At 35.9% G+C, this 26,714-nt stretch overlaps 1 protein-coding gene across 16 annotated transcripts in view; it reads left to right on the top strand.

The window, feature by feature from the left end:
- SNTG2 (syntrophin gamma 2) overlaps positions 1 to 26,714 on the top strand; it is a 484,887-nt gene that overhangs the window by 247,246 nt on the left and 210,927 nt on the right. For all 16 annotated transcript variants that reach the window (XM_077153049.1, XM_077153052.1, XM_077153057.1 and 13 more), the window contains 2 exons: positions 13,812 to 13,899; positions 25,213 to 25,304. In XM_077153049.1, the coding sequence (XP_077009164.1) occupies positions 13,812 to 13,899; positions 25,213 to 25,304 (180 nt within the window). The remainder of the gene's footprint in view (positions 1 to 13,811; positions 13,900 to 25,212; positions 25,305 to 26,714) is intronic.

A 26,714-nucleotide genomic window follows, 5' to 3' on the forward strand; every position in this document is an offset into this window, starting at 1 on the left:
AAAGTAGAAAAGTAACTTTTCTTATAGTAAGACTAGGAACTTGGAAAAATTTGAAAGACTATTGATCATATATATCTTGAAGCAATGTGAGTGAGGGCGGTGGAAGCCCATAGGAAATTGTGACCACTGTGAAAAATTGTGGGTAATAATTGAAGAAATTTAGAAGTGTAATAGTATCACCCAGCTGATAATGACCATTGGAAACATCAACTGTAGCCTATAAGAAGCTATAAGACGGTGCACCAAAGCTTGGAATGACTTCTTGCCAAAGGGTGCCAAAGTAAGTGCAACTTTTCCTTCATCTTTTATGAGTGGAAGACACCAAAAACATGAGTTTCTTTCTGGAGCTGTTTATATTTAGGAAGATGATACATATTGATTAAACTTAGCAAGTTAATATATAAAATGCAAGTGAAGCTGTATATATATACACTGTAGAATGCTGAGAGGTAAGTAAGATGGATAGAAAGAGTGAAAGATAATATAGATCATATAAAATAGATAAGGACAATTATATAAATATAAAGAATACAGAAAAAGTATATAAACAAAGAAAATGTAAAGTAATATTATAGGCATGTAGGCTGTATCATTTTGTTAACAATTGCCACTTAACTATCTCATAACTTTATTGGCCTTCTGATCAAATAATGATGGGTATTGAATGCACTAGCACAGCACATAATTGGATTGGATTGTAACAGTAAATGTAAGGAGATTAATTCTCCCTAACTAAAAAATGGATTCTCAGATTGGCTCAGGAACTCGGCCCTTTCCATGCCCCACCACCACACACACACATGTACACAGCTAGATGCATTACAAGAGAAATGCTTTAAACAAAGTCAATCCAAGAGGTTAAAAGTAAAATAATAGGCAAGACCCGACTTGTTTGTTTCAAGGCAAATGAAAACCAAATGGCTAATCTCAAAGCGTTTGGAGTCTGGTACACGCAAATGTTTTTTTAATAAATAAAATAAAATTTATTTCTGAGATCACAGGTAACAGTGATATCTATGAGGTATTACTTATTCCTTTATTTTAGTAAATTTATTTTCACTATGAAATATCATATGCCCAATGTAGAAAATTTAAAGAAATAGAAAAGTATGAAAAGGAAACTAAAATGATGTGTAATTACACTACCAAGAAAAAAAAACTTAATATTTTGACTTTTGTGTCCTCATTCTCAATCTCTTCTACATTTACATTTTAAACAAAATTGGAATCTTACTTTTTGACATTTCTATTTCTTCTTCTTTAAAAAAAATGTTTTTATTGAGATATCTTCACGCACATATAGTCCATCCAAAGTTTACAATCATTGGCTCACAATATCATCACATAGTTGTGTATTCATCTCCATGATCATTTTTAGAACATTTGCATCGTTCCAGTAAAAGAACTCATACATCCCATACCCCTTATCCCTCCCTCTCATTGACCATTAGTTATTTCAATCTACCCAATTTTTTTTTACTCTTTATTCCCCCCTATTATCAATTAATCTTTTTATCTTTAATTTTTTACTCATGTGTCCATACACTAGATAAAAGGAACATCAGATACAAGGTGACACAATCACACGGTCACATTGTAAGAGCTATACATTCGTCTTCAAGAATCAAGACTATTGGAATCCTGTTCAACCATTTCAGACACTTCCCTCTAGCCACTCCAATATCCCATAAACTAAAAAGGGATATCTATAATGCATAAGAATAATCTCCAGGATAACCTCTCAACTGTGCTTGAGAATTCTCTGCCTCTGACAGTTTTTTGTCTCATTTCTCTCTTTACCCTTTTGGTCAAGAAGGATTTCTCAATCTCATGATTCTGGCTCATCTCAGGAGTCCTGTCCCATATTTCCAGGGTGAGTTCCAACCCCTGGGAGTCATGTCCCACATAGAACGGAAGGGCAGTGAGTTCACCTGCCTAGTTAGCCTAGAGAGAGAGAGGCCACACCTCAGAAACAAAAGAGGTTCTCTGGAGGTGACTCTTGGGCATAATTATAAGTAGGCTTAGCTTCTTCTTTGTGGAAATAAGTTTCATAGGGGTGAAACCCAAGATTGAGGGCTCAGCCTCTTGATTTGGTTATCCCTACTACTTGCGAGAATATCCCAGAAATTCCCCTGATGGTGAAGTTTAATATATCTCCCTTTCTCCACAGTACCCCAAGGATCTTTGTGAATACTTTTTTATTCTCTTCCCACATTTCTCTGGGGTGTATCCAGGTATCACACTAACCTGTACAAACAAGATCTTCCACCTATTGAAGATTCCATTATGGACACACATGGATCCTAATGTCAGTGCCAATACATATTAGTTGTGTTACCTTGATAGCAACCATATAAGGAGAGGCAAATGGTCATAATGCAGATACATTTTATAATTAGCCCTACAGGTCATTCAGTTGGACTGAATGCAGGTTGTGGGAGAAGCAGGGGCTTCCAAAGTGACGCCAAATTTAGGTCTGAGGAATTAACTTAATTGAAGAGCCAATTTTCGCAATGGCCAATGCTGGGACTTCAGATATAAAATTGGAAGTCATAAATGTATACAGAGTATTGAGAGTACCTAGAAAGGTAATGTGCATGCATACAGAGAAGAAAAGTCTGAGGAAGCAGTAAAATAGTTCCTTAGAGAATGCTCACATTTAAAATTTAGGATGCAGAATAAGGTCATTAAGACAAAAAGAAAAAAAAAAAAGCATTCCATGAAATAGGGGGGAATGGTGAAGCTGCTATATACTGGAAGCCAAAGGAAAAACAAGTTAAAGAAATGAAGAGTGATAAACTTTATCAAAAACTTCTGAGAGGTCACTTTAGAGGAAGACTGAATATCGATCAGATTTTCGATGTAGAGGCCAGTGGGGACCCTCACAAGTGTAGTTTTAATGGAGTGATCCAAGAGAGTGTAAGAAAAATAAAAATTGAGGAGGTAGATGGAATAAGTATAACTAACTTTTTTGCACATTTTTTCAATAAGAGAAAACAGGCAGTTTTGTTGCATATTGTTGCATATTGTTGTGATTTGCTAGCTGCTGGAATGCAACACACCAGAGACAAATTTGTTTTTAATAAAAGGGGATTTGTTTCATTAGTTCTTCAAAGGAAAGGCAGCTAACTTTCAACGGAGGTTCTTTCTTAACGTGGGAAGGCACAGGGCGATCTCTGCTGGCCTTCTCTCCAGGCCCCTGGGTTCCAACAACTTTCCCCAGGGTGACTTCTTTCTGCATCTCCAAAAGCCTGAGCTGACCTACGAGTGCTGAGATGAGGTATGCTGAGCTGCTTGGGCTGTGCTACGTTGAGCTCTCTCATTTAGGGACGAGCCAATTAAGTCAAACATCATTCATTGCAGCAGACATACCTCCTAGCTGACTGCAGATGTAATGAGCAGCAGATGAGGTTCATGTACCATTGGCTCATGTCCACAGCAACAGAACTAGGCACTTTCACCTGGCCAAGTTGACAACTGAATCTAACTACCACACATATGATGTTGGGTTAAGAGAAGTATAATATGATAGAAGGTACTGTGGCATGTTAGTATTCTGAGGGAAACAATTCACATAGAAGAAAGATACTGGTATATGAGAAAGAGGGGAGCAATTGCAACATAATTGCAACAATTGAATTGTGCAAGTATTTTAGAAAGCTAGAAGGAATGAATTCCCTGACCTCAGATGGGAGCAAGGAATGTTCTTTACTGTCACAAGAGAGAACACAGAGTATAGGTTGGATGTAAGTTGATAGAAAATGGGCTCCAAATATAGGATATTTCTCTTTACTTTTCTCATTGAAATAAGATGTATGATCAGCAACTGAAAGCGGGGAGTGGGAAACGTGTTGCGTATTTCAATGAAAAGAAGTTGTGGAATCATCCTATTGATTAAAAGGAGAGAGAATAGGCAGGGGAATGTACGTTGCACTAAAAGTCCACTTGAGATCAATGGTAATGAAGTTAAAGTAAGATTAGTCAATCAAATTGTATGTTTTTGCAAGCCTAAATGTGCAGCCTGAGAGCAAGTACAGAGTAGGAAAAGAGTTAGATATTTGACCAACGATGATGAAGCATGCAAGGCAAAGTGACAGTGATGGATATTGAATTTAAGTTTGATAAGGAGGACAGTGAGACCATAGGCTGTGCTGTGTAGTGAGAACGTGGCTGGGTCAATGGTTTGGAAGTTGTGGTATGGTTGAAATATACCAGAGTGAGGGTATGAAATGGCAAGACATGAAATAATACTGGATCTGAGAGGTTCAAAATTGTAGAAGCACTTTGAGAAAAAAAAGATATTTTTAAAGCATTTTTGGGTATGTGGCTTAGGTGGTATAGACAATAAGACCTTTTGGGATGAGGAAAGAGTTCAAGAAACTAAAACCCAAGGTTAAAGTTGGTTACTAAAAATACAGTACATTGATATTGAAATTCCCAAGAATGGTCTATTTAATAGTGTCAGTGGAGCGAAAGACGAGGAGGAGCTGTTCAAAGGTCAGTAGAGGCCTGCATAAGGAGGGTTATTGGGTTTAGTCAGATTGCATATGCCTCAAAGCAGTGTTTTGTTTGTTTGTTTGTTCTGGGGGAGAATGGATGTGGAAGAACAATTTGGCCTACCTCACCTCCTGTACCAGGGATGCACACGAGAAACACAAACAGACAGCACTGAACAGAGTTGTGAGAGAGCAGGGTTCTCAGACTATAACTTGTTTTTGGTTGTTTAGTTTTGTTTTTAGAGCAAGCAGGTGAATGGAAAAATTAAAGAAGAATTTTAACCTATAGGCGCTTTTACTGATATTATAAAACTTGATTAAAGTGAAGGCATTTGGGTGATTAGGAAAGAGGAATGATGTGGTTGGGTTAGGGTAGGGAAACTGATTTGGTAGTCTTGGACATCTTATGACTGAGTTTATAAGAATGTAAGACCTGAGGAGTTTATTCTGGTGATCTCAAATTAGAAAATGGATAATCAGTTTAAATTATGGTTTCCGTGTGGGGACAAATTTCTTAGGCCATTTGTAGTGCTGGTGCCACAAAGAATATGGGGAGCCCTGTGGTTGTCCCTTTCATTCATTGGAAGCCAGGGAAGGCTTTGGTGTTTCAAATATTTTCTGTATCGTGACTCAGCTAGGGCGTAAGTCCAGCACCTGCTTTAAATGCCTGCCCAATAAGGAAGTCTCGATCACTTGCAAGGAGGACTAGCAATCCAATGCCCAACACAATGAGTAGCACTTAGATTTTGCTCAGTGATTTTATAGGGAGTGAAAGAATGACTGTATTAATGAAAATGGTGTTGTCAGGGTCAAATACCGAAGAAAGAGAACTTTGTCTATTTTTGGTAAATAATGAAATATGTGGGCTGGTTATGCATGAAAGTATAATAAGTAAACAAATGTAGGAATTTAAGAATTCTTCAGGGAGCTTCCTTGAATGAAAATCAGATAAGTAGAAAAAAGGATTTTAATTAACAATATTCTCTAAAATCTGTTAAAATTTTATTTTTATGGATAATAATGGAGTTAATTTTCTATTTTGGCCTTGAATAGTGGAAATATTTAGATAATAAGCTTGCTAGTTTATGGTTAGCATAGTGCTCAAAATTCAGAACTTTTTGAAAGGATACAAAATAAGAGTAAAGGGTTTCATGAAAATGCTTTTACAATTAGAGAAAATTCCAGTCCAATGCAAATTAAGTTCATATGGATACAAGCACTTTGCTCAAATATTGAAAGAATACTGACAATGAGAATTTTTTTTTAAATAATGAATAATTTAATAGGCTGTTTGGTTAGTTTACTAATGTAGTATTTAAATAGAACTGAGTTTGAGTTATTTTCCATAGAGAAGCACAATGCAGGTTTTCACTGATTAGGTTAAAAAAATTTTCAGGTCCTTGAAAGTATGGTTCTGTACGCAAACTAGAAGTATAAGGTATAACTGACTCCACACCAGCCTATTCCACAGGGCAATATGGACCCAACATTGCATTGCTCTGGAAGCTTATTGAAGAGTGTTGAGTTATAGTTCCAAGGACAGATATACCATGCATCATTTGATAAAAGAGAAAGTAATCTATCTTAAGCAGTTTTCTTTAAAACTCTCATTGCTCTATGCACAAAAATCAGTGCATCAAAGTTTTCTTGCCTGCAAGAATATTTTGGTGCCTTTCCCATCAAGTAGATATCCTTAACAGCAAAAAATCAGGTGGTTCCTCAGGGTAGTGAAAATATTTAATGTCAAACTCAAATGGTCCACTTGCATAAGCTGTTATTTCATTGTAGAATAATCTTTGCTGCTAGCAATTAACTAAATGATGATACCTTAATCATTTACAGTGAAATAACTTATTTGTTCAAGATGTTCTGGTTTTAAAACTAAATTTAAGAATGTATTCATGAACGAAATTTTCCCTTATTCACTTAAATTTATGTGAATGAAACATTTAAAATTTGCATAGAAAAGAGGTATATTAAATTTTCCAAAATGTTGGCCATGATAAATAGGTGATGGAAAAATGATTAATGGGATTCTGACTGCACACACGTACAACAACCATCTTATCTCTGTGTGCCCTGGTGGCAGTAGAAGCTTCCAAAGCTAAATTCATATGTATTTAGTTTTATTGCCCAGTGCTGAACTTCTCTGCTTAGATTCTAAAATAGAAATATATTGAGAATGAAACCAAAAAAGTCAACCTTATAAAATACCAATGCCTATTTTTAAATGATATGTTTGTAAATAATTTTCCATTTAAAAAAACAATTGGCAGGTAGCACTAACAAACAGTATTGAACTTAATACCACTCTTTTACCACACAATCACATAGCCATGATAGCAGTAACCATAGTGTTAGAGTCAAATTCAAAAATATAGATCCTTCCAAATATTTGGTAAGGGGTGTTTATATCTGAGACCTTTCAATTTGCAGTTTTGTTCTTGCTATAATTGTGAATTTAAAATGTCTACTTTGGTAAATATCCCCTTTCTTAATTCCATTTAACACATCTTTCAATGCTGACATTTTGATGCTCAGAAACTTTTTTTTCCCTTAGGTATATTTTAAGTATATTGTTTGATATCTTTTTTTTAATTACTAAAAGCATGTTTAACTATAATGAGATTTTATAGTTAATTTAGTCATTATAATATCGTATGAAGGGAAGTACATGCTTTGAATGCATTTTCTTAAACCATAATTGAAGTTTAGAAGGATGTTAATTATAATATAGAGTAACTTGAAAAATAGCTAAAATAAAAAAATATCATAACTCTTGAATACGTAGATCATGTCCATGTGAGGTGACATATCCTAAGCACTCAGATGAAACCAATATAAGGCAGAAGTGAGAAGATGTAGAAAGAGATATGTGAGTATGCTTCCACTTGTCTTCCTCAATGTAAGAAATAAATTGATAAAATAAAGACTGATAGGAAAAATTGAAGTTAATTTGCCTAAAGTTATGAAGAAATGCAAGAAGGGCAAAAATAGAGTAAAAATTTCACAGCAATAAAGAGATAAAAGGTGAGTAAAGAAACAAAGAGAAAACATAACTTATCAAAAATATAAAATGCTTACAGACCTAGATTTTTTTCCCTCTTTTTGCCAGAAAAGAAGTCTCTTTCATTAGCCCAGACTGGCATTGCCAGACATCACATTTTTAATCATATTTGTGTTGTGAAATATAATGTATATACAAAGAAAAGAAAACGAAAGCAATGATTTTCAAAGTTCACTTCAACAAGCAGTTACAGAACAGATTTCAGAGTTTGTTATGGGTTACCATTCCACTATTTCAGCTTTTTCCTTCTAACTGCTCCTAAATACTGGAGGCTAGAAGAAATATCAATATAGTGATTCAGCAGTCATACTTATTTTTTAAATCCTATTTTTCATGTTATACTCCTCCTTCTCCTTTGATCCTTCTGCCAATCTATAGGGATCTTTAGGCAATGCCTGTTCTGACTTTTTCATGTTGAGAATGGGTGTTGATACTAAAGGAAAGGAGGATGTAATTAGTTGATAATCTTGGAGAGGACGGTCCCTCTGGGTTTTAGGATTTATCTGGTCTCGGAACCCTCTGGAAATTTTAGGTGCCAGGAAAGCAGGCTCACCTCTTGAAAGTTTTATAGAGTCTCAGTTCGAGCCGTAGGCCTTCTTAAGAGTTAACAGGAGCAGACATAGATCTTAATTAACTTATTTTATCAAGTAATATGAGTGCCCTTATGCTAAGAATGGAATGAGGATAGGGAGATATGAGAGAAGCAGGGAGGCTACCTAGAGGTTATTGCAATAACTCCAGCAGAAGAAAACACTGGGTTGGAGCTGGGCTGGGGACCTGGTGAGATGTAATTGTATCCATTTATAAGGATGAATAAAACATTTTTGGCGAGAGGATCTGAAAACAGATTTGCAGTTTTTTGACATGGAGAAAATCACTAGAAGATGCTAATTAAGAAGAAGGAAAGGTAGTTTGATTTTAGATGTGTTGTGTTTTGGGTACGTATTTAACATCTGATGGGTGTCATGTAGATAACTGTGAATATGAATTAGCATTCCAGAGGAGAGTCTGGGCTGGAGGTAAAAACTTGTGATTCCTGGGCAGGCCATGCTGGCTCAGCAGGCAAGAATGCTTGCCTACCATGCCAGAGGACCTGGGTTCGATTCCCGGTGCCTGCCCATGTTAAAAAAACAAAAACAAAAACTTGTGATTCTTCAGTAGATGAAGTGTTTAGGAAGCCATGAAACTGAATGAACGTACCTGGTTAGCAGCTATTGAGTGAGGAAGCCAGGCAAGTGTGATAAGATGAAAACCAAGTAAAGGAGCTATGTAAGTGAAGAGAGAATGGTCAACTCTGCAAAGTACTTCTAAGAGAACCTATAAGATGAGAACTCAGATTTGTCACATGTATATTTAGCCTCTTGAAGTTCATTGGTAACCTTGAAAATAACAGTTTTGGTGAATAGTGTAAACAAAAGTTTAATTGGGGTGGGCTGAAGATTATGGGAGGAAAGGACTAGGAGACAAAAAGTATATACTTTGATTTCAGGAGGTTTTGCTTTGAAGAGGAAATGAGAAATGATATAACTGAAGGGGGATGTAGAATCAATAAGATTTTTCTCTTTGTTTTTGTTCCCTGTCCCCTCCTCACCCCCAGTCCACCACAAGATAGGAGAAATTGCACATTTGTAGGGTTATAGAATGGCCCACTGGAGACAATTGATAAATGATTCAGAAGAGAAAGAGGAAGAACTTTAATAGAGAAGTAGCCTTGAAAAGGTGAAGCAGACGGATTCTAGTACTAAAGAAAGGCTTAGCTTTCTCTAGGAGAGAAACAGTTCATCCTCAGAAAGGAAAGGAAGGTAATAGATTATAGAAGACAACGTATGTGTCACGGTAGATATATGTGGTCGCTGGAGCTGTGGGAGGTTTTCTTTTGATAGCTTCTATTTTCTCAAGTTCAGCAGATAAGAGGTGGATAGGAGAGAATGTGTTGAAGCTTTATAAGACAAGATAATTATCAACTCGAGTGGGAGAGTGGAAAGATCAGAAATATATGACTTGATTATCAGGTGGTTCTAAGGATCTGTCATTGAAGGGGGACCAATCAGCAGGTTTAGGCATTTTTTTTTTGTTTCGTGATTTTTAGGTATTAAGTTTTCAGAAGGGGATTCAGTTGGAAGGTTGGATTTCATCATAGTTGGGATTTGACCAGTCCAGTGGAACAAAGTCAGAGAGGGGCTAGGAACTTAGGATAGAGACAGTTAAGGGCTTATGCTGATGAGTCTTAGTATGTAAGTTGCTGAATACAGATGAAAGTGGTGGAAATTGACACAGGGCTAACAGAGAGCCATAAAGTTTGTCTTAAAATTTTTCTTCTAATAATATGAGATATACAGACCAGAAAAGATTAATTAAAGGATATTAGTGAAGACATAAACATGATCAAGAATTAAAAGTGACATTAATAACCCGCTCAACAGAGATTTTTAAAACTGGGTATTAATTGAATTATTTGTAGAACATTCTCAAAATAGAACACTATGTATCCATGAAAAAGAGCAAAATAGACCTATATGAGTTGATATGGAATAAACTGTATGATATATACTTTAGATAAAGGAAGCAATGTCTCAAAAAGTGTAGGGCATGTTAACATTTAAGTAAAGATAAGGGAAATATAATGGCTTAGAAATATACAGTATTTGTGTATGTGTGGTGCATTAAACATTACTGGATACATTTATTTATTTCCATCTGCTAATATATCTACAGATACAGTTTCTGTATCAAAATGGCATAAATTGTAAATTTTGGTATCTATGACCAAATTGCCCTCAGAATAAAAGTCATTCTTATAAATGTACAGAATATTTCTGCAAGGATGCCCCAAAATTCTAGGAGCAGAGTCTCTGAGGTATGGAACTAGAGATCTGGTATGTGATTAATATTTAATTTTTCACTATATGTGTATATTATTTCATATTTTTAAATATTCAATATATGGTCTTTTAAATTAAAATTTGTAAAAATGCACTAACTCTTTTTAGGCTGCCCATATGTGTAGTCGTATGGAGTGTTCTATGGTCCCTGGAAGGTCTCCCATGGAACTGTCATTGACAAGATGCCATGTAGGAGCTTTGTGGACACACAAACTCCTTGTCTTGTTTGGAGCTAGTTGTGCCACAGCCCTTAGTAGGATCGAATGGCTTGGGTGGAATTTTTAAATACTTGGGGAAAAGATTCATTTAGAAGTTGAATCCTTTTTTAAAAAGAAATATACTCAACTTATCTCTGAAGAGTTTGATGGCATGGCTGCTAGATTAGAGGTTGGAAAACATGGTAAGTTTACTGTTAGAACAGAGCAGATGTTGAGTGGTGATTAGGAGTGCAGTCATAAAGGTGGCAGGGAGCTTCTAGGAAAGGTGCCACAATTACTGATTTTAATTGGATGCAGAAAGCAATTATGTCTTGCTGTGTGGTGGAAAAGGAGTGTTGCCATATAAACGTAAAGAGTGGAATTAGGCTTTGTAACATCTGAGAGTCTTAAGATAATGATTTGGGCATGGAGAAATAGTCTTCAAGTCATTTACTGAATTTAGTAACATCAATAGTCAATATTCAAATATATTTTAATGTGCCTCATGCATGGTTTGAATACATAAATAAATTTAGCAATGAAGAAAAACCTTTGTCTCATTCAGGTATTTTGAAGTACAACAAATCAAGGCAGGGTAAACATTTGGGACTTGAAAAATATAAGAAGTTGAAGCTAAGTATGGTCCTTAATTAAGTGTCTAACTTTTTCAGGTCATCTGCCCCACATTTTAGTGTTGTTTTGTTACCCACACACAAAATTAACTTTACCATATGGTATCTCTTCAAGGACCCTGCAAGCTAAGCTGTAAATATGAGAGTGAGTCTTTTAGGTTAATTAGCCCTTATCAAGTAGGAGTTTATAATACTATCAGTCACACTTGTTCTCCAGAAAATTTTGTGAAAATCATTCAACAGATTTAGTTGCCTCACTTACTTAGGTAGATAGGCAGGAATAAGTGTCCATATGAACATTGGGCATGTGTACATACACACACTGATAAACACACAAGCATACACGCTAACTCATTTAAAACAGAATAACCACAAGATAGTATAATTAAAGAAATAGCTAAAAACAGGAACTAGATTATTTAAAAAGGAGAGTAATATTGCTTGGAATGTATCCTCAAGGAGTCACAGAAGCCTCAAATCCTGTCCTCTTTAGTTGATGCTCTGGTCCTTTTTAACTAAAATTAAATTGAGTTCTCCAGCAATTAGAAAATTAAACAGGCTGGGATCCACTTTCAGAGTGCCACAGTTGTCTTTTGTTATCTTTCTCCTCCCCATACCCTCATACCATTCACATCTATAGATAAAGGATTTTATAGGATAGGCATTGCAGGATTATGCATCCCTTCAGTACAGAAAGAGAGGATGCAGTTACACTGAGCTTTTCTCAAGTAATCTTGGGTTCCATTCATCAGAGAAGATACTTTATGTTCTGCTTCTTGTTGGTGGTGAGAAGAAACGAATTCAGATTGGTTACTTTCCCTGTAGGATATTATACAGGAATAGAAGATGGCCCTAAACAGATCCTCTAAATCTGAGCTTTAATGCCTTCCTTGATTCAGTACGAAAATAACTTCTGTTTCTTAGTCACTATGTAACTACTAGCTATTTGAACCTTAAGCCGTACTAGATATTTGAAGACATGGTTCAACCTCTGCTAGACATTTGGAGACTTGCCCCTAATAATGAGTAAACAACAATTGGATGATATTTCATTAATGCTGCTCAGGACACAATTTATCTCTAAAACAGCTAGTGAAAAGAGATGGCTTCATAGAGAAGAAGACTTGGGTTTTAGGAATGCCTCGGCTTCTTACTTGTGGTATAGCCTTGGAAAATATGCAATGATGATTATGTCATAGGATCATGTGGACTTAATATATGTAAAACATACCCCTAGTACCTGCTATACACAGGGGCTGCCACACAATGCCATTAGTAATAATAAAGAAAAAGATGAGTAGTAAGAAGAGGTAGAATACTGAAAATGCCCGATGAAATTAAGTAGATCTTTTCAGCAGTGGTTGCACTGAACTGGGTTTGAAATATTTAGTGGGATTTCATGAGGCCTGGGAAAATGCACAAACCTTCTTTGGTCAAGGTATAAAGTAAAGGCTCAGTGACATAGAAGTGCAAAGTACGTTCTTGAAATTGCCTATATTCAAGGGTCTGTTCAGTTTAGAGGGCCTAGGTGAGATAGATAAATAGAGCTAGTAAGGTGACTGAGGATATATTGTAAATACCCTTGAGTGACATAGAAATTATTTAGATTTGATTCCCAAGTTCAGAAGAGGCATCTAAATATTTTTAACCCGAGCTCTACCACACCCACTCTACCTCCATCCAGTATTTTAAAAATCTGTTAATGAGTGTAAATACACCAGGGAGTAAATGATGTAATTGGAAGTGACATAAGAAATAAAGACCCCACAAGCAAAGGGAATGAAGGAGTTAATGAGGGAATCTGCTCAAATTGCTGACAGGTTATATGAGTGAGTAAGAATGAGGACTAGCTATTACTGTCCTTTGGTTAGAGTTGAAGCAGAAGCATCATAGACATACATAGGGTGGGATTGCAAGTAATTCTAATAAATGGTAGTTTTGTAACATGTAGAATTTGTAGTGCCCCAATCCAACTTACTTAAATGACAGTGAATATACTTAGCACAAAAAGCTTACTTTAAGTGGAATAAGTAATAAAATACATGTGGCTGTGGAAGTGACTAAAACCATGAAGATAGTTTGAAATTCCAACAAAAGTTTTGTTAAATCATATTAATGTCCATTAATTTCTTGGGACCTAAAATTTTATTTAAACTATGTAACTCATATTTATAGGTGGTTGTATCACAGTTAATCCAGTTTTGCTGATATCTGGAAATTGGCTAGTCGTACTAATAAATTGATCTCTCACATGATTTTCTGTGGTAGATTACAATCCTACAGTAAGCAGAGAGCCTGGTCTTAAGGTTAAATAATAGCAAACCTCTGCTGGTGAACATAATATATATGTAAATAAAATACAGAAGTTCTTTAATTTGGGTTGCATAGCCATTCTGTTATTATCCCAGTTTAACCCTACAAATTTTCGATGTCTCAAAGGTCATAATTAACACTGAGTTCTTGAGAAACAGCTGAGAAAGGTAGGGATTTCGTTTTGTGTGTGATGGTAAAGGAGCTATTTTTTGTCGTGTTGACAGGTGCATCTTTTGAGAAATGCTGGCGATGAAGTTACCATCACTGTTCAGTATCTCAAGGAAGCTCCATCATTTCTGAAGCTCCCATTAGGTAAGAGGAAAGGGGAGAAATTCAAGGGTACTGGAGAATTTCCTTCCTTGACACATTATTTATCCAAATGATATAACACTTACAGGAGTATAAATCTTTCCTGAGCATGTATTCAGAGAGAAGAAAGATACAGATTGATACCTCAGCATTACATGTTCTTAAGACGTTCTACCTATGATACGTCAACGTTTTTTGAATGAATGTATCTTCAGACTGCCTTTTGTTGAGTTATTCACTGTATACGTCCTCTTTAAAATAAATTTACCATGATTATATATATATTAATATACATATATGGAAACGAAGTTTTATTTAAAATACCTATTTGTGTACCTTAAAAAGAAAAAGTTTAAGTAAAAAGGAAAATAATTAAATCTGTACTCTGACATGCCTACCATATTTTGATACAAAACTTGTAATTCTCTGTTGTACTTGAATTATGGTCTAGTTTGTAGTTATAAACCACTATGTATAAAACACTTTAAGGAAAGTCGCTGTTGCTTTTAATTATTTTATCCAGCTATCATCTTTTGTAAAATATTCCATTATCAGTATGGGTTGGCTTAACAGCAAGAATTCACTGGCATGTGATTTCAGAAGCTAGAAAGCTTGCTTCTTTCTCCCAGGATTGGCAGAATTTTGGCTGGCTGGCAATCCTGGGTTCCTTGGCATCCCATCACATGGCAATTTCCTCTTTCTCCTCTGGGTTCTGTTGACTAACAGCTTCTGGCTTTTCTCAGTGGCTTTCTTTTCACAAAGCATCCAGTAATAAGATTAAAATCCATCCTAATTGAGGGGTGCAAGGGTAGGTCAGTGGTAGAATTCTCGCCTGTCATGCAAGAGACCCGGGTTCGATTCCTGGTTCATGCGCTTCCCCAAAAGCAAACAAAGAAACAAAAAATTCAACAAATGGTACTGCAAATAACAGGATACTCACATGGAAAAATAATGAAATGTGACCCTGCCATACAGCATACTCACACACACACACACACGCACACACACACACACACACACACACACATCCATCCTGATTCAGTTGGTCGTAGTTTAACTAAAAATAACGTTTTCCAAAGGTCACCCTCACAGGAAAGTGAGTTAAGATGAATGTTCTAGTTTGCTAGTTGCCAGAATGCAATATACCAGAAATGGAATGGCTTTTAAAGAGGGGAATTTAATAAGTTGCTAGTTTACAGTTCTAAGGCCAAGAAAATGTCCCAATTACAGCAAGTCTATAGAAATGTCCAATCAAAGACATTCAGGGAAAGATACCTTGGTCAAGAAGACTGATGAAGTTCAGGGTTTCTCTCTTAAGTGAGAAGGCACATGACAAACAGTCAGGGTTCCTCTCTCATCTGGAAGAGCACCTGACGAACATGGCATCATCTGCTAGCTGCTTCTCCTGGCTTCCTGTTTCATGAAGTTCCCCGGGAGGCATTTTCCTTCTTCATCTCCAAAGGTCACTGGCTGGTGGACTCTGCTTTTCGTGGCTGTGTCATTCTGCTCTGCTCTGTCTGAATTGCTCACATTCTCCAAAATGTTCCTTCTTTTATGGGACTCCAGAAACTAATCAAGACCCACCGAAATGGGTGGAGACACGTCTCTACCTAATCCAGTTTAACAGCCACTCTTGATCACCCATGATCACATCAAGATCACATCAAGACCCTGAATCTCATCTCCAAGGAGATGATCTAATTACAGTTTCAAACATACAGTACTGAATAAGGATTAGAAGAAATGGTTGCCTTTACAAAATAGGATTAGGATTAAAACATGCCCTTTCTAGGGTACGTACATCCTTTCAAACCAGCACAATTAATTAGTATTGCTTCCACCCCCAGTTCCTCTCAGATGCCCTCACAAGAACCCATTGCTTAAGTGTGCATACCCTGATGTATATTCAACACTAGTAAGCGTGGGCTTTCCTCGTTGGCTGTCAGAACTTTGAAATGTCTTTCTGGACTGACATTCCTATTTCTCAGATTACCAAAAAATGTACCACAGTGCGATGCATATTCTTTCTATCTGAACTTTTATTTTGAAAGGGGGGGTACGTAACTCAATCTGCTACATCACAGTATAGATTGAAGGCCTGTTCTTTGTCGGGAACTATTGTTGGCAATCAAAGAACGAGCTTTAATAGAAAGTCCAAGCTCACAAGGATCTTATAATCTGTCCATGATTCTAACACTGTAGAACTTGACAAATGAGTTGCTGAATCTACTTAGTAGATTGGAGTAGGGTTCACATGTGGAAAAAAAAAGGTGCATTAAAATCATAGTATTAGTTCTACTTTCATGTTCCTGACTAATCCAGAGAAAATCAATTTCAGTTACTCTTTTTTTTTCCCTATCAGACCACAGTGGAATAGCTATGCTTTTCACTATTCTTAGAAAAATTGATATTATTCCCATTACTATGAAAAGGTGTCAATAAAACTCACTGCAAATTCTACCTTTTGAAAAGACCAATACCTCTACTAGGCAGAAAAATATTAGCAATTAATGAGAATACCCAGTGGATTCTAGGATAAAAAGAAGAGTACTATTTTGGGGTTGTACATGCAGTAAGATTAAGTATTTCAAAAGTACTAGAAAGTGGGAAATATTAAAAATGAGATCAGAAGTTGAAACAGAAATAAAGAATATGCATAGCACTGTGGCGCATCCCATGGGAATTTGAGAAATAGTTCTTTTTATCCAGAAAAATAGTAGATGTGTTAAAAGATATCTCAAGTTCTGAGAGTCAACCAGGAAGGGTCATATTTACTGGTATTAAGGATACATCAAGGTACACACACTTAAACAATGGGTTCAGATGAGAGCACCTGAGAGGACTTGCTAATACTAATATTAGTATCAGCAATACTAATATTCCCATATGCAGAAACATGTAACAATTAAGATTGAAAAGGATAAAAATAAGATTAGGTACATGATAGATTTTTTTTTAAAGACAGTGGATTAAAAAGAGAAGGATACATATATAAAAAATGAGGCGATAGTGCATTTTATATTTGCAGGCAAAAGGTAATATCAAATTCTCCACGCATTCTCTACCTCATCATCAATTATACAAAATTCTTAGAGACCAATGAAGGGACCTACTAAATAGATTTGAGCAGTTTGAATAGAGAGAAGATGAAACATAGTTGACAGAGGTGAAAGAAGAAATTTGAAGTTTGGGTGTAATGAGGTTTAGTACAAAAAAATATAAATAGAGAAAGTTTTAACCTCTCAGGGTGGACATCTTATTACTTTGACAGTGAAGAAGGGCTAGACAATATAGCCTTTCAATTTTAAATCTCAGAATGAACACTTAAAGAAAAATGATTGTGAGGTATTAATCATACAAAGTTATTAGATGTCTCCAGTCACAGATTTATTAAAAAAAAAGATTGTATAAGCGCAATATTTATCAAGGTTTCAAAGTGATCCTATTAAGTAGAATTTAAAGGCTCTAGTGTCAGTAAATGTTGAATGTTGATTTTCATTGTATATTATTTGGCATTGTATAACTGTAAGGTGGTAAATTTACAGCATTCTTCTACTAGGCTGTTTGAGTGGCTATCACTCTATCAATCTATCTGTTTATCTGTTGTATACGTATCAGCATGCATAGAAGAAAAGTAATGAATAATTTATAACATTGGAACAACAAGCGTATGAACTGAAAACGGGATGTGCACACAATGACATTGATGAAATCTATATTAGGGTCTTTGCTAATTTATCTTATGAGTAAGGTGCCTTTGGGGAAAAGGGAAATAGATGGGTGAGGTTTCTAGGACAGTTTTCCCTAATGCTGGTGAAGCAACACAATTTTTAAAAAGTAATAAACCAGTATCAAAGGAAAGAAATGCCCTACACTGAAGATTTAAATCATGAATCATTAGCTAGAATCTCTATGAGAGGTAAATCACATTTCCTTCTCCCGATGGAATGGTTCTTGAAATTATACAACTGGAAGCCAGTGGTACTGGTTGCCATTTTTGTTAAGAGATGCATATCCTAACTTTGTGACCATGGGCTCCATTCAAAATTTGTGAACTCCGTGGTTAAATCTGTTGTCATTGACCTATAACCTTTGTCCGTTTTATTGCTGATATGCTGTGCAGAGTTCTGATAACTCTAGCTATATCTGCATTGACAAGGTCAGCATGTCTTTAACGATGTACACAATACAAAAGGAGGTGGAAATTTTGCAATAATCTGGCATTTAAATCACATTAGAACTGTATCCTTCAGCTTCATACTTGCCAGGGATGTTGAGTTCTCTTTTAATTCTATAAATTTCAAGTACCCTTTTATTTTATTTTTTAATCATCTGAAAGTGTTAAAATCTTAGTAGGCATAAAGTTTTAAGCACAGTGCCCATAAATCCATCATAAATTCAGACAAAATATATATTTGGGGGAAGACAAAATTACTTTTGTCTGAGTGATTCCCATTTGTTTTGTTGTTTTTTGTGATACAATAATCTACCCAATAACAGCGATTAACAGTATAAGAAAATATCATAACATATTTATAAGGAAAATACCAACTTTCAACATATAAAATTATATTAAAAAAGACAAATAGCCATTAAGATTGAGTCATCTTAATTTTGTTTTGTTTTGGTTTTGCAGAGATTCAGACCCCTGTTGTGTTTTTTTTTTAGATATAATTCACATAATATAAAGTTTGCCATTTTAAGGTGTACACTTCAGTGGTTTTTAGTATATATTCATTGTGTATTCAACCCTTACCACTACTTCATTTCAGAATAGTTCCATCACCCCAAAAAGAAACATACATATTTGAAGGTAGTCCAGTTTCACCCCCTTCTCCCATGCCCTAGCCATCAATAATCTTCTTATCATTTCTACGGATTGCTTATTGTTGACATTTCATATCATTGGAGCTATAGAAAATGTAACCTTTTGTATCTGGTTTTTTTCATTTAGCATAATTTTTTCAAAGTTCATCCATGTTTTAGCATGTAACAGTACTTACTCCTTTTTATGGCTAAATGATAGCCCATTGTATGTATCTCCTGCATTTTGTTTATTCATCCTCTGATAAACAATCTTGAGTTATTTCCAGGTTTGGGCTCTTTTGAATAGCACTGATACAAACCTATTTTGTAGGTTTATAATATATTAACATATTAGTCTATAACATGTTATGCTGCTATGAACATTTGTTTTCAGTTTTTTGTGTTGACATATGTTTTTAATTCTACTGGGTATGTACCTAGGGTAGAATTGGTGGATCATATGTAATTCCATTTTGTTTGTTTGTTTTGGAGAAATTGTAAGAGCATAAAAAAATTGTGCAGAAAGAAGAGCTCCCATATACCCTACACACACACTCAGAATTTTCCTGTTCTTGACACTTTGCATTAATGTGGTACTTTTTTTTTACAATTAATAAAATATTATTACATTTTATAGTATTAAGTGTAATCAGTAGTTTATATGAGGTTCACAGGGTGGTACAGTTCTAAGTTTTTAAAAAAATTCTGGTAACATATAGACAACCTAAAATTTCCCATTTTAACCACTTTAAAATGTACAATTCAGTGGTGTTTCAGTTTTGGGGGAATTGCCAGACTATATCCCTCAGCACGTGCACCATTTTATGTTCCTATCCCTAATGTATAAGGGCAGTAAATATGGTTTTGATACAGATGATTGTTCATTTTTTAGGCTAAATGTTCTTATAAATATTGATTGTAAACTATTTGTGTTATATATTTTCTGATAGTCTACTTGTTTTTGACACCGTCTTTTTATCATTAATGATGGCGCTGATCTTTTCTATCTAAACAATGGATATTTATTGATGACAAACAGAAGAAAGATATACAGAGTTCAAAATTTTCCTTTTGGGTCTAGGTGAAAAAAATATTCATGAGAAATAAAATGACAGAAATCTAGAGCCTCTAAATGACCATCAAATTAAAATTCGTTCATTTATTTGTATGACCGAATACTTGGTACCATTTGGCATGTGTTGCATGTAGCTATAGCATTGCCCTTAGAATTTTTGGAAAGTGCAGAGAGTTGGAAGCATTCAGATTTTGCTCTCAAATAACTGATAAGCTGGTTCTGGAGGTAAAGCAAAAGGCATTGAGAAAGGAATGCAAAGAGATAATGTAATAAAATGTACATATAAATGCCAAAAAAAAAAAAAAAAAAAAAAAAAAAACCAGACTTAAGGTTGCTATTCTGAAAACAATACTGTGCAACCGAAAATGATGGAAAGATATTCTAAAGTAAAGTTTGGTATTTAGTATTAAGTGAAAAAAAAAAAAAAAAAGAATGTTCAGTGGTCAAATGAAATTACTAACTACTGTTTAAACAAAATTAAACAGTTCTTATTTCTCACAGAATTCCCAGATCCCTTCAGCATATTAATGTGCATGTAGAAATTTGTTACGAACTATTTCACAAACATGTTAAATTCTCACAAATATTATTACCCTCATTTTGAAGATAAGAAAATTGATGCCAGAGAAGTTTATAAACTTGCTTAAACTTGCAGAGATGGGGTTAGATGTGAGAAGTCTGCCTGGAGTGCCCCTGCCCTTATTCCCCAGGCCATAATATGTACCTGTTTACACTGGGAAATGCTGACATAAAAATGCCCATCATGTCCATTCCTTTATAATTGAAATATTTGAAATATATTTACAAGTCATGGTATGACTTTATGTATGTGATGTCATTGGATCTTCATTTTAATCATGAAAGAGATTAAGTGACAAGACATTCCAGGTGCAAATGCATGAAGCTGTTATAATTTATGGCTAGTTGGTGACAAATCCAGCTACTAATGCTATTCTGAGTAGTTCTTTCCTCTTTTCAAGTTCTCAGAGGATCTAATTAAAGGACTGCATTTTTGGCTCAGGGATATAGAAGGTCTCTTTTACTATAATGCCTAAACTTCTGTTTCTCTTATCATGGAAACTTTACACAATCAGTACGGCAGCTTTCAAGTATTTGGCTTTGTGTCATATTATCATAGAAGCTGAGATTTTACAACATTAAATCACATGTAGGAATTGCCAACTCTTATACCCGCCCCCTGCCCCCCAAAAAATTGAGGGCTAGGAGGAGAAGGCACAATAAAAGAATATAGCTTTGCTCCAGGTAATTTTTCTTAGAATGATGAAAAAGGCAAGAAAACTTTTACTCTTCCTTGTTAAATCATTATCCTTATGAAGATCTAGGAATTTCTTAATTTTCTTGAATAGCTATAGAAGCTTCAGATTATATTTATTGAATACCTACTTTACCTACACTGTGTTAGGTGCTTTGAATGTTAAGACTTTAAATATTATCTTTCAAACAGTCCTTTGAGTTTTTGGTACTATTACCTGTTTTCGGAAGAGAAAACTGAGACATCCAAATGTATTTTGCCCAAATCCCACTAATTTTCCTTATCTATGAAACAGAGATAATAATAATAGATAATCCCTACTTCACAGGATTTATTTTTGTTATTAGTGAGTCAAATAATACATGCAGTTTTTTAGTTTAGTCCTCAATAAATTATAACTTAAGATGGTGTTGACAATGATAATGTGACAAATGCATGTTTATGTTTTCTATACCTGCATTTTATCAACATTGCTTATCTGTAGGCCTGAGAAAATGAAATTCCTATAGGGTAAAGGCAAGCTACATCAATGACTATAGATCAGGTTGAACATGATGCAGAGAATCAGGGTTATGGATCTAGGAAACAGCTGTCTCTTCCAAAGGTGACAGTCAACAATGCTCTGCTGCAGACATTTATTATCATTTGGTAATTTTTGGGGGGGTGCATGGTCCAGGAGTTGAACCCGGATCTCCCACATGGAAGGTGAGCATTTTCCCACTGTATCATTTGGCAATTTTAACTGAGTAGTGTTAGATCTTCTAAGTTTTCAAGGAAAAGACAGAAGTGAACTGTCTTCATTTTTTGTAAAACAAAACAGATTTGTTGGCTAGATACAGCTTTTTCCTTGCCAGTTTGAGACCTCTGTTTCATATGAATTTTTTCCTAATAATTGACTAGTACTGGGTTCAAGTTGGTTTTGAAAATTTTCCAGCAAGAGGAAAAAAAAAATGAGCCCATGTCCCAGTTTGGCCATTATGATTGGTCCAGGATGTTCACCTATGCAACACAGGACCAATCTGAGGCCCTTTCCATCCTCCATATTGATAGTGTTGTGGGATGGGTTACTGGCTTATTTTTTGTGGTAGTCAGATTCAGCTGTTGCCTTGGCCAGTGGATGTGCCTAGTTCTGTTGCTGTGGACATGAGCCAACGGTATGCGAACCTCATCTGTTGCGGATTACATCTGCAGTCGGCTAGGAGGTGTGCCTGCTGCAATGAATGATGTTTGAGTTACTTGGCTGGTGCTTAAATGAGAGAGCTCAACTTAGTACAATCCAAGCAGCTCAGCATACCTCATCTCAGCACTCGCAGCTCAGCCCAGGCCTGTGGAGATGCAGAAAGAAATCACCCTGGGGAAAGTTGTTAGAACCCAGAGGTCTGGAGAGAAGGCCAGCAGAGATTACTCTGAGCCTTCCCATGTAAGAAGGAACTTCAGATGAAAGCTGGCTGCTTTTCCTCTGAAGAAGTAATGAAATAAATCCCCTTTTATTAAAAGCCAATCTGTCTCTGGTGTGTTACATTCCGGCAGCTAGCAAACTAGAACATCTCTGAAATTGCCAGTTGGGTCAAAAAAGCAATGAGTGATCAGCCAAAGCGAAACAGTGAGTGGGTATTGGGCTACTGAATAAAAGCCTTGCTTATCTGTCATATTCAGAAGAAAAACTGTCCTTAGCTTTGTTAGGGCTACACTTTTCAATTCTTTCTTGGCAATTAGCAAGCAGCTGCCACCTCCCTTCCTCACTGCCTGTGGCAGCCCCTGATGCTGTGTAAAGCTTCTGAAGTCCATTGGAAGCCTCCAGTGCATTTATTTTTAGTGCTCATCTTTTTTTTTTTTTTTCCTTTCATCACTCTTGGTTATTTACTTGGTGATAACTTCTTTCACATCTTTCTTCCCTTCTCGCTCAATCAATAGAGCTAGAAGGGTTTGTTTTTGCCGCTAGGTCTAAGTGAGGGCTTTTTCTGTGCACCAACAAATGGGAATATTGGTTCCTTGAAATGATATTTGAGTATGTTTTAAAATATTCAGTAAGTAATTTATAGGTATCAGGCATATTATTAAGCATTCTATAGATTGTTTCTTTTAGTAACAGAGTGGTTCTCTGAGGTGGGCAGTAGTGCCCATTGTGTTTCTGTGAAAACTAAACCTTGCATGGATGACTGACATGCCCAGAATTGCACAATTAGCAAGACTATACCAGCTCAAATCCAGGCCATCTGAGTCCAACTCCATAGCTCATAATGGATAAATTCCTATATCAGTTCTGGATTTCATGATTTTGTGATTTGAGTATCTGTTATTCCATTGAGAAGGATTTTAAGTTGTAACCATTTTTTAAGATATGGTACACACACAGAAACACACATACATACATATGCAGATACCTATACACACACATAGACACACACCAGTGAGCCCTTTCCCTCATGGCTTAACTAAAGATAAAGCCACAAAGGGACATAGGTTCTGGATCCAGACCAGAATTTTAATTTTATTAACCCTTCTCGTTGATTATGAGCATTGGGAAAGCGTCTTGACCTCTTTAAAGTTTTAAGTTCACATATATTAAACAAAATTAGTAACACGTGCCTTGCAAGGTGATTATTTAATTATTTAATATTAAAGCTGCCTAGCAAAGTCCCTGAAATAAAGTAGGATTAAATATATATTGATGCTCTTTCTGCCCTCAACTTTTTCTGCTTCAAAATTTATGAATTTCTGGAACACTTATTTCTCACAGTTTGGAAGAAGTAGAGTGAAAAAATAATCTATGCCACTTCCCCATTATTGTCTCCGTGGTCATAGTAGAGCAAATGAATTAAAGAGCCAGAGGCAAAGGTCATTACAGAGAGACAATGACCAGCAGATCTTGGAACTTGTACCTGCATGGCTCATCCAATATGTGGTCTAATCATTTGGCTGTATTTCTACTCAGAAGTGATACTATAGAGTTTATTTAGACCAGTCTCTCTCTTTACTTATAGAAAAGAAAACTGTAACCCACAAAAGTTAGGTGATTAGTCTAAGATCAGAAAGTCATTTTAGATCCTCAGTAGAGAGGATCTAGAACCAGTATTTCAAGTCTGCTGACTTCTGCTCCCTTCTACATCTCTACTTTTATTTTGTTTTTAAATATCATAGCCTACATACTTATCTAATTTATCTTTAAATTTTCTCTAAAGCAATTCATGCAGCAAAGATGATAATAATAAAATGTTAAATAATAAATCATTTAAAAATTGCAATCACTAAATCCAGAATAATTTTTAGAATACTGGGCCAAAGCTCATGCTAGTGACAGAAAGTATAACTATAAAAAGTCCTAAAATGAGCCCATAACTGACAGTTTACACTAGTGTTTTCATTTCCTAAGCTGCTTAAAGCAAATACCATGACATAATTTGACTTGAACAATGGAAATTTATTAGCTTATGGTGTTGAGGCCAAGAAAATGTGGAAATCAAAGCATAAGGCAATGCTTTCTTCTCAAAGACCAGCTGCTGGCAATCCCTGGCCTCTCTGCAACATGGCAAAGCACATGATGGTGTCTACTGGTCCTCCCTTATTTCTGGGTTTCATTACTTTCAGCTTCTTGCTTCCATAGCTTTCCTCTCTTATTCTGTATTCATTCTGTTCATGAAGGAATCTAGTAGTAGAATAAAGACGCATCCTGAATGGCGTTGGCCACACCTTAACTGAGTAACCTCATCAAAAGGTCCTACTTACAATGGGTTCACATCCATGGGAATGGATTTGATTTAAGGACGTGTTTTCTGAAGTACATGCAGCTCCAAACGCCATAGCTACTAATCATGTTTAACCACGGGTGTCATGGTTTAGAAAGCATGTATCGTCACACTGCTGGCTCCCTGAATCCTGATAGCAGCCTTTGTGGTGAGATGGGTCATTCTAATAGTACCCTGCCTCTGCCCTGCTTTTTCTATTTAAAGTAAGATAATTAATAATCAGCCACATGAAACAGAAGAAAGGTGAAGAGCCATCGTTTGTAACCCAACCATCAACATTTTTGAGAGCTGGGTAGGCACCTTGCAGTAGTTGACTTCTTTATGTTTGGGTAGAATTTAAGTTCATTCTTTTTTAAGCACAATGTGAATTGTTGTTGAGCTGCATTTAGAATGACTACTTCTCATTTTGCTTGCAGGATCCCCAGGGCCATCCAGTGATCATAGCAGTGGGGCTTCTTCACCTCTCTTTGACAGTGGTTTGCATTTAAACGGAAATTCGAGTAACACAGTAAGCATGTTGATTCTCATTAAATATTATTTCGCAGGAATATCGGTACACCACAGATAATCCCTTGTCAAAATTAAAATGATGCTCCATTGTCCAAAACAGACAGGATCGTTTCAGAGGAAATAACTAAAAACATGAGTATAAGATGCCAATTCCTTTGACATTTATTCTCATGTGTAATGTCTTGTCATTGCATCTAAGGATATTTTAAGCAGATGATTCATAATATCTCAGTGAGAAAGCAGGAATACTTCATTTTGAGGCAGATTTCAAAGCCCTGCCTCTGATTTACCATTTAACCTTGGCTGTAGGAATTGCTGCAAGCAATTTTTAGGACGTTCCATTAAATCTCATATGAAATGGGCTTTGCAAGGGGTATGTTCCTGAATTAATAGAAAGTACTTAGGAAGTATATAGCCTGTATATTTGCAATCAGTTTCAGTCACGTCCCAAATCTTCACTCTCTCACATAAACAAGAACTGAGCAGGAGAAGTAGCTGCAGTTCACTTTGGTCACTCCAATTTCAGTGCCCCCATCTTTCCAGGATTAGCTGGGTACAGGCTCCTATCCTGTGGGAAATTAGGAAGACTCTTCCTCTCAGTATATATTGAGTAATATCCACCAAGGGATTAGTGTCTAAGAAGAATTTTTAAATCCTGAAAGCACTTTGAGAAAAATTCTTACCACACATTATATCAATTCACACTATAAAAATGCCTGACTCCTTTATATGCTGATTTTTTTTTACCCACAGAATTTTACCATATATATAGGTTATAAAGTCTAAGGATAAAGTATATCTTAACCTCCCTCTGGAACAGTACAAGAATCTTATAATAATAAATGAATGCAAATCAACTCCCCCTGACTGACAAGCTATTGTGGTTCTGCAGTTCAAAACTATTTTTTAACCCACATAAGTCAGGTTGTTAGATGTGCTTTATACAAGGGCTAACCACCTTTTTTTCCTCAGCATGATGTGTTGCAGTCAGAAGTCATCAGGACATCCGTTTTCTTCTTCTCATACTTTCTTTAATATTTATGGCCCTTTGGTGGTAAACTCTCTCAGTTTCAATTGATATTAAAATTGGTTATTTTCTCTAAAACTTTGGAGATGATATTTGTATTAGTTAGGGTTCTCTAGAGAAACAGAATCAACAGGAAATATCCATAAATTTAAAATTTATGAAAGTGTCTCACAGAACCGTGGGAACATAGAGACCAAAATCCGCAGGGCAGGCTGTGAAGTCGACAATTCCACTGGAGGGTCTGGATGAACTCCACAGGAGAGGCTCACTGGCCGAAGCAGAAAGAACCTGTCTCTTCTGAATCCTCCTTAAAAGCCTTCCAGTGATTAGATTAAGCATCACTCATTGCACATGACACTCCCCTTGGTTGATTACAAATGG

This window comes from Tamandua tetradactyla, chromosome 3 (genome assembly GCF_023851605.1).
Source record: "Tamandua tetradactyla isolate mTamTet1 chromosome 3, mTamTet1.pri, whole genome shotgun sequence".
In the NCBI taxonomy this organism is placed as follows: Eukaryota; Metazoa; Chordata; class Mammalia; order Pilosa; family Myrmecophagidae; genus Tamandua; species Tamandua tetradactyla.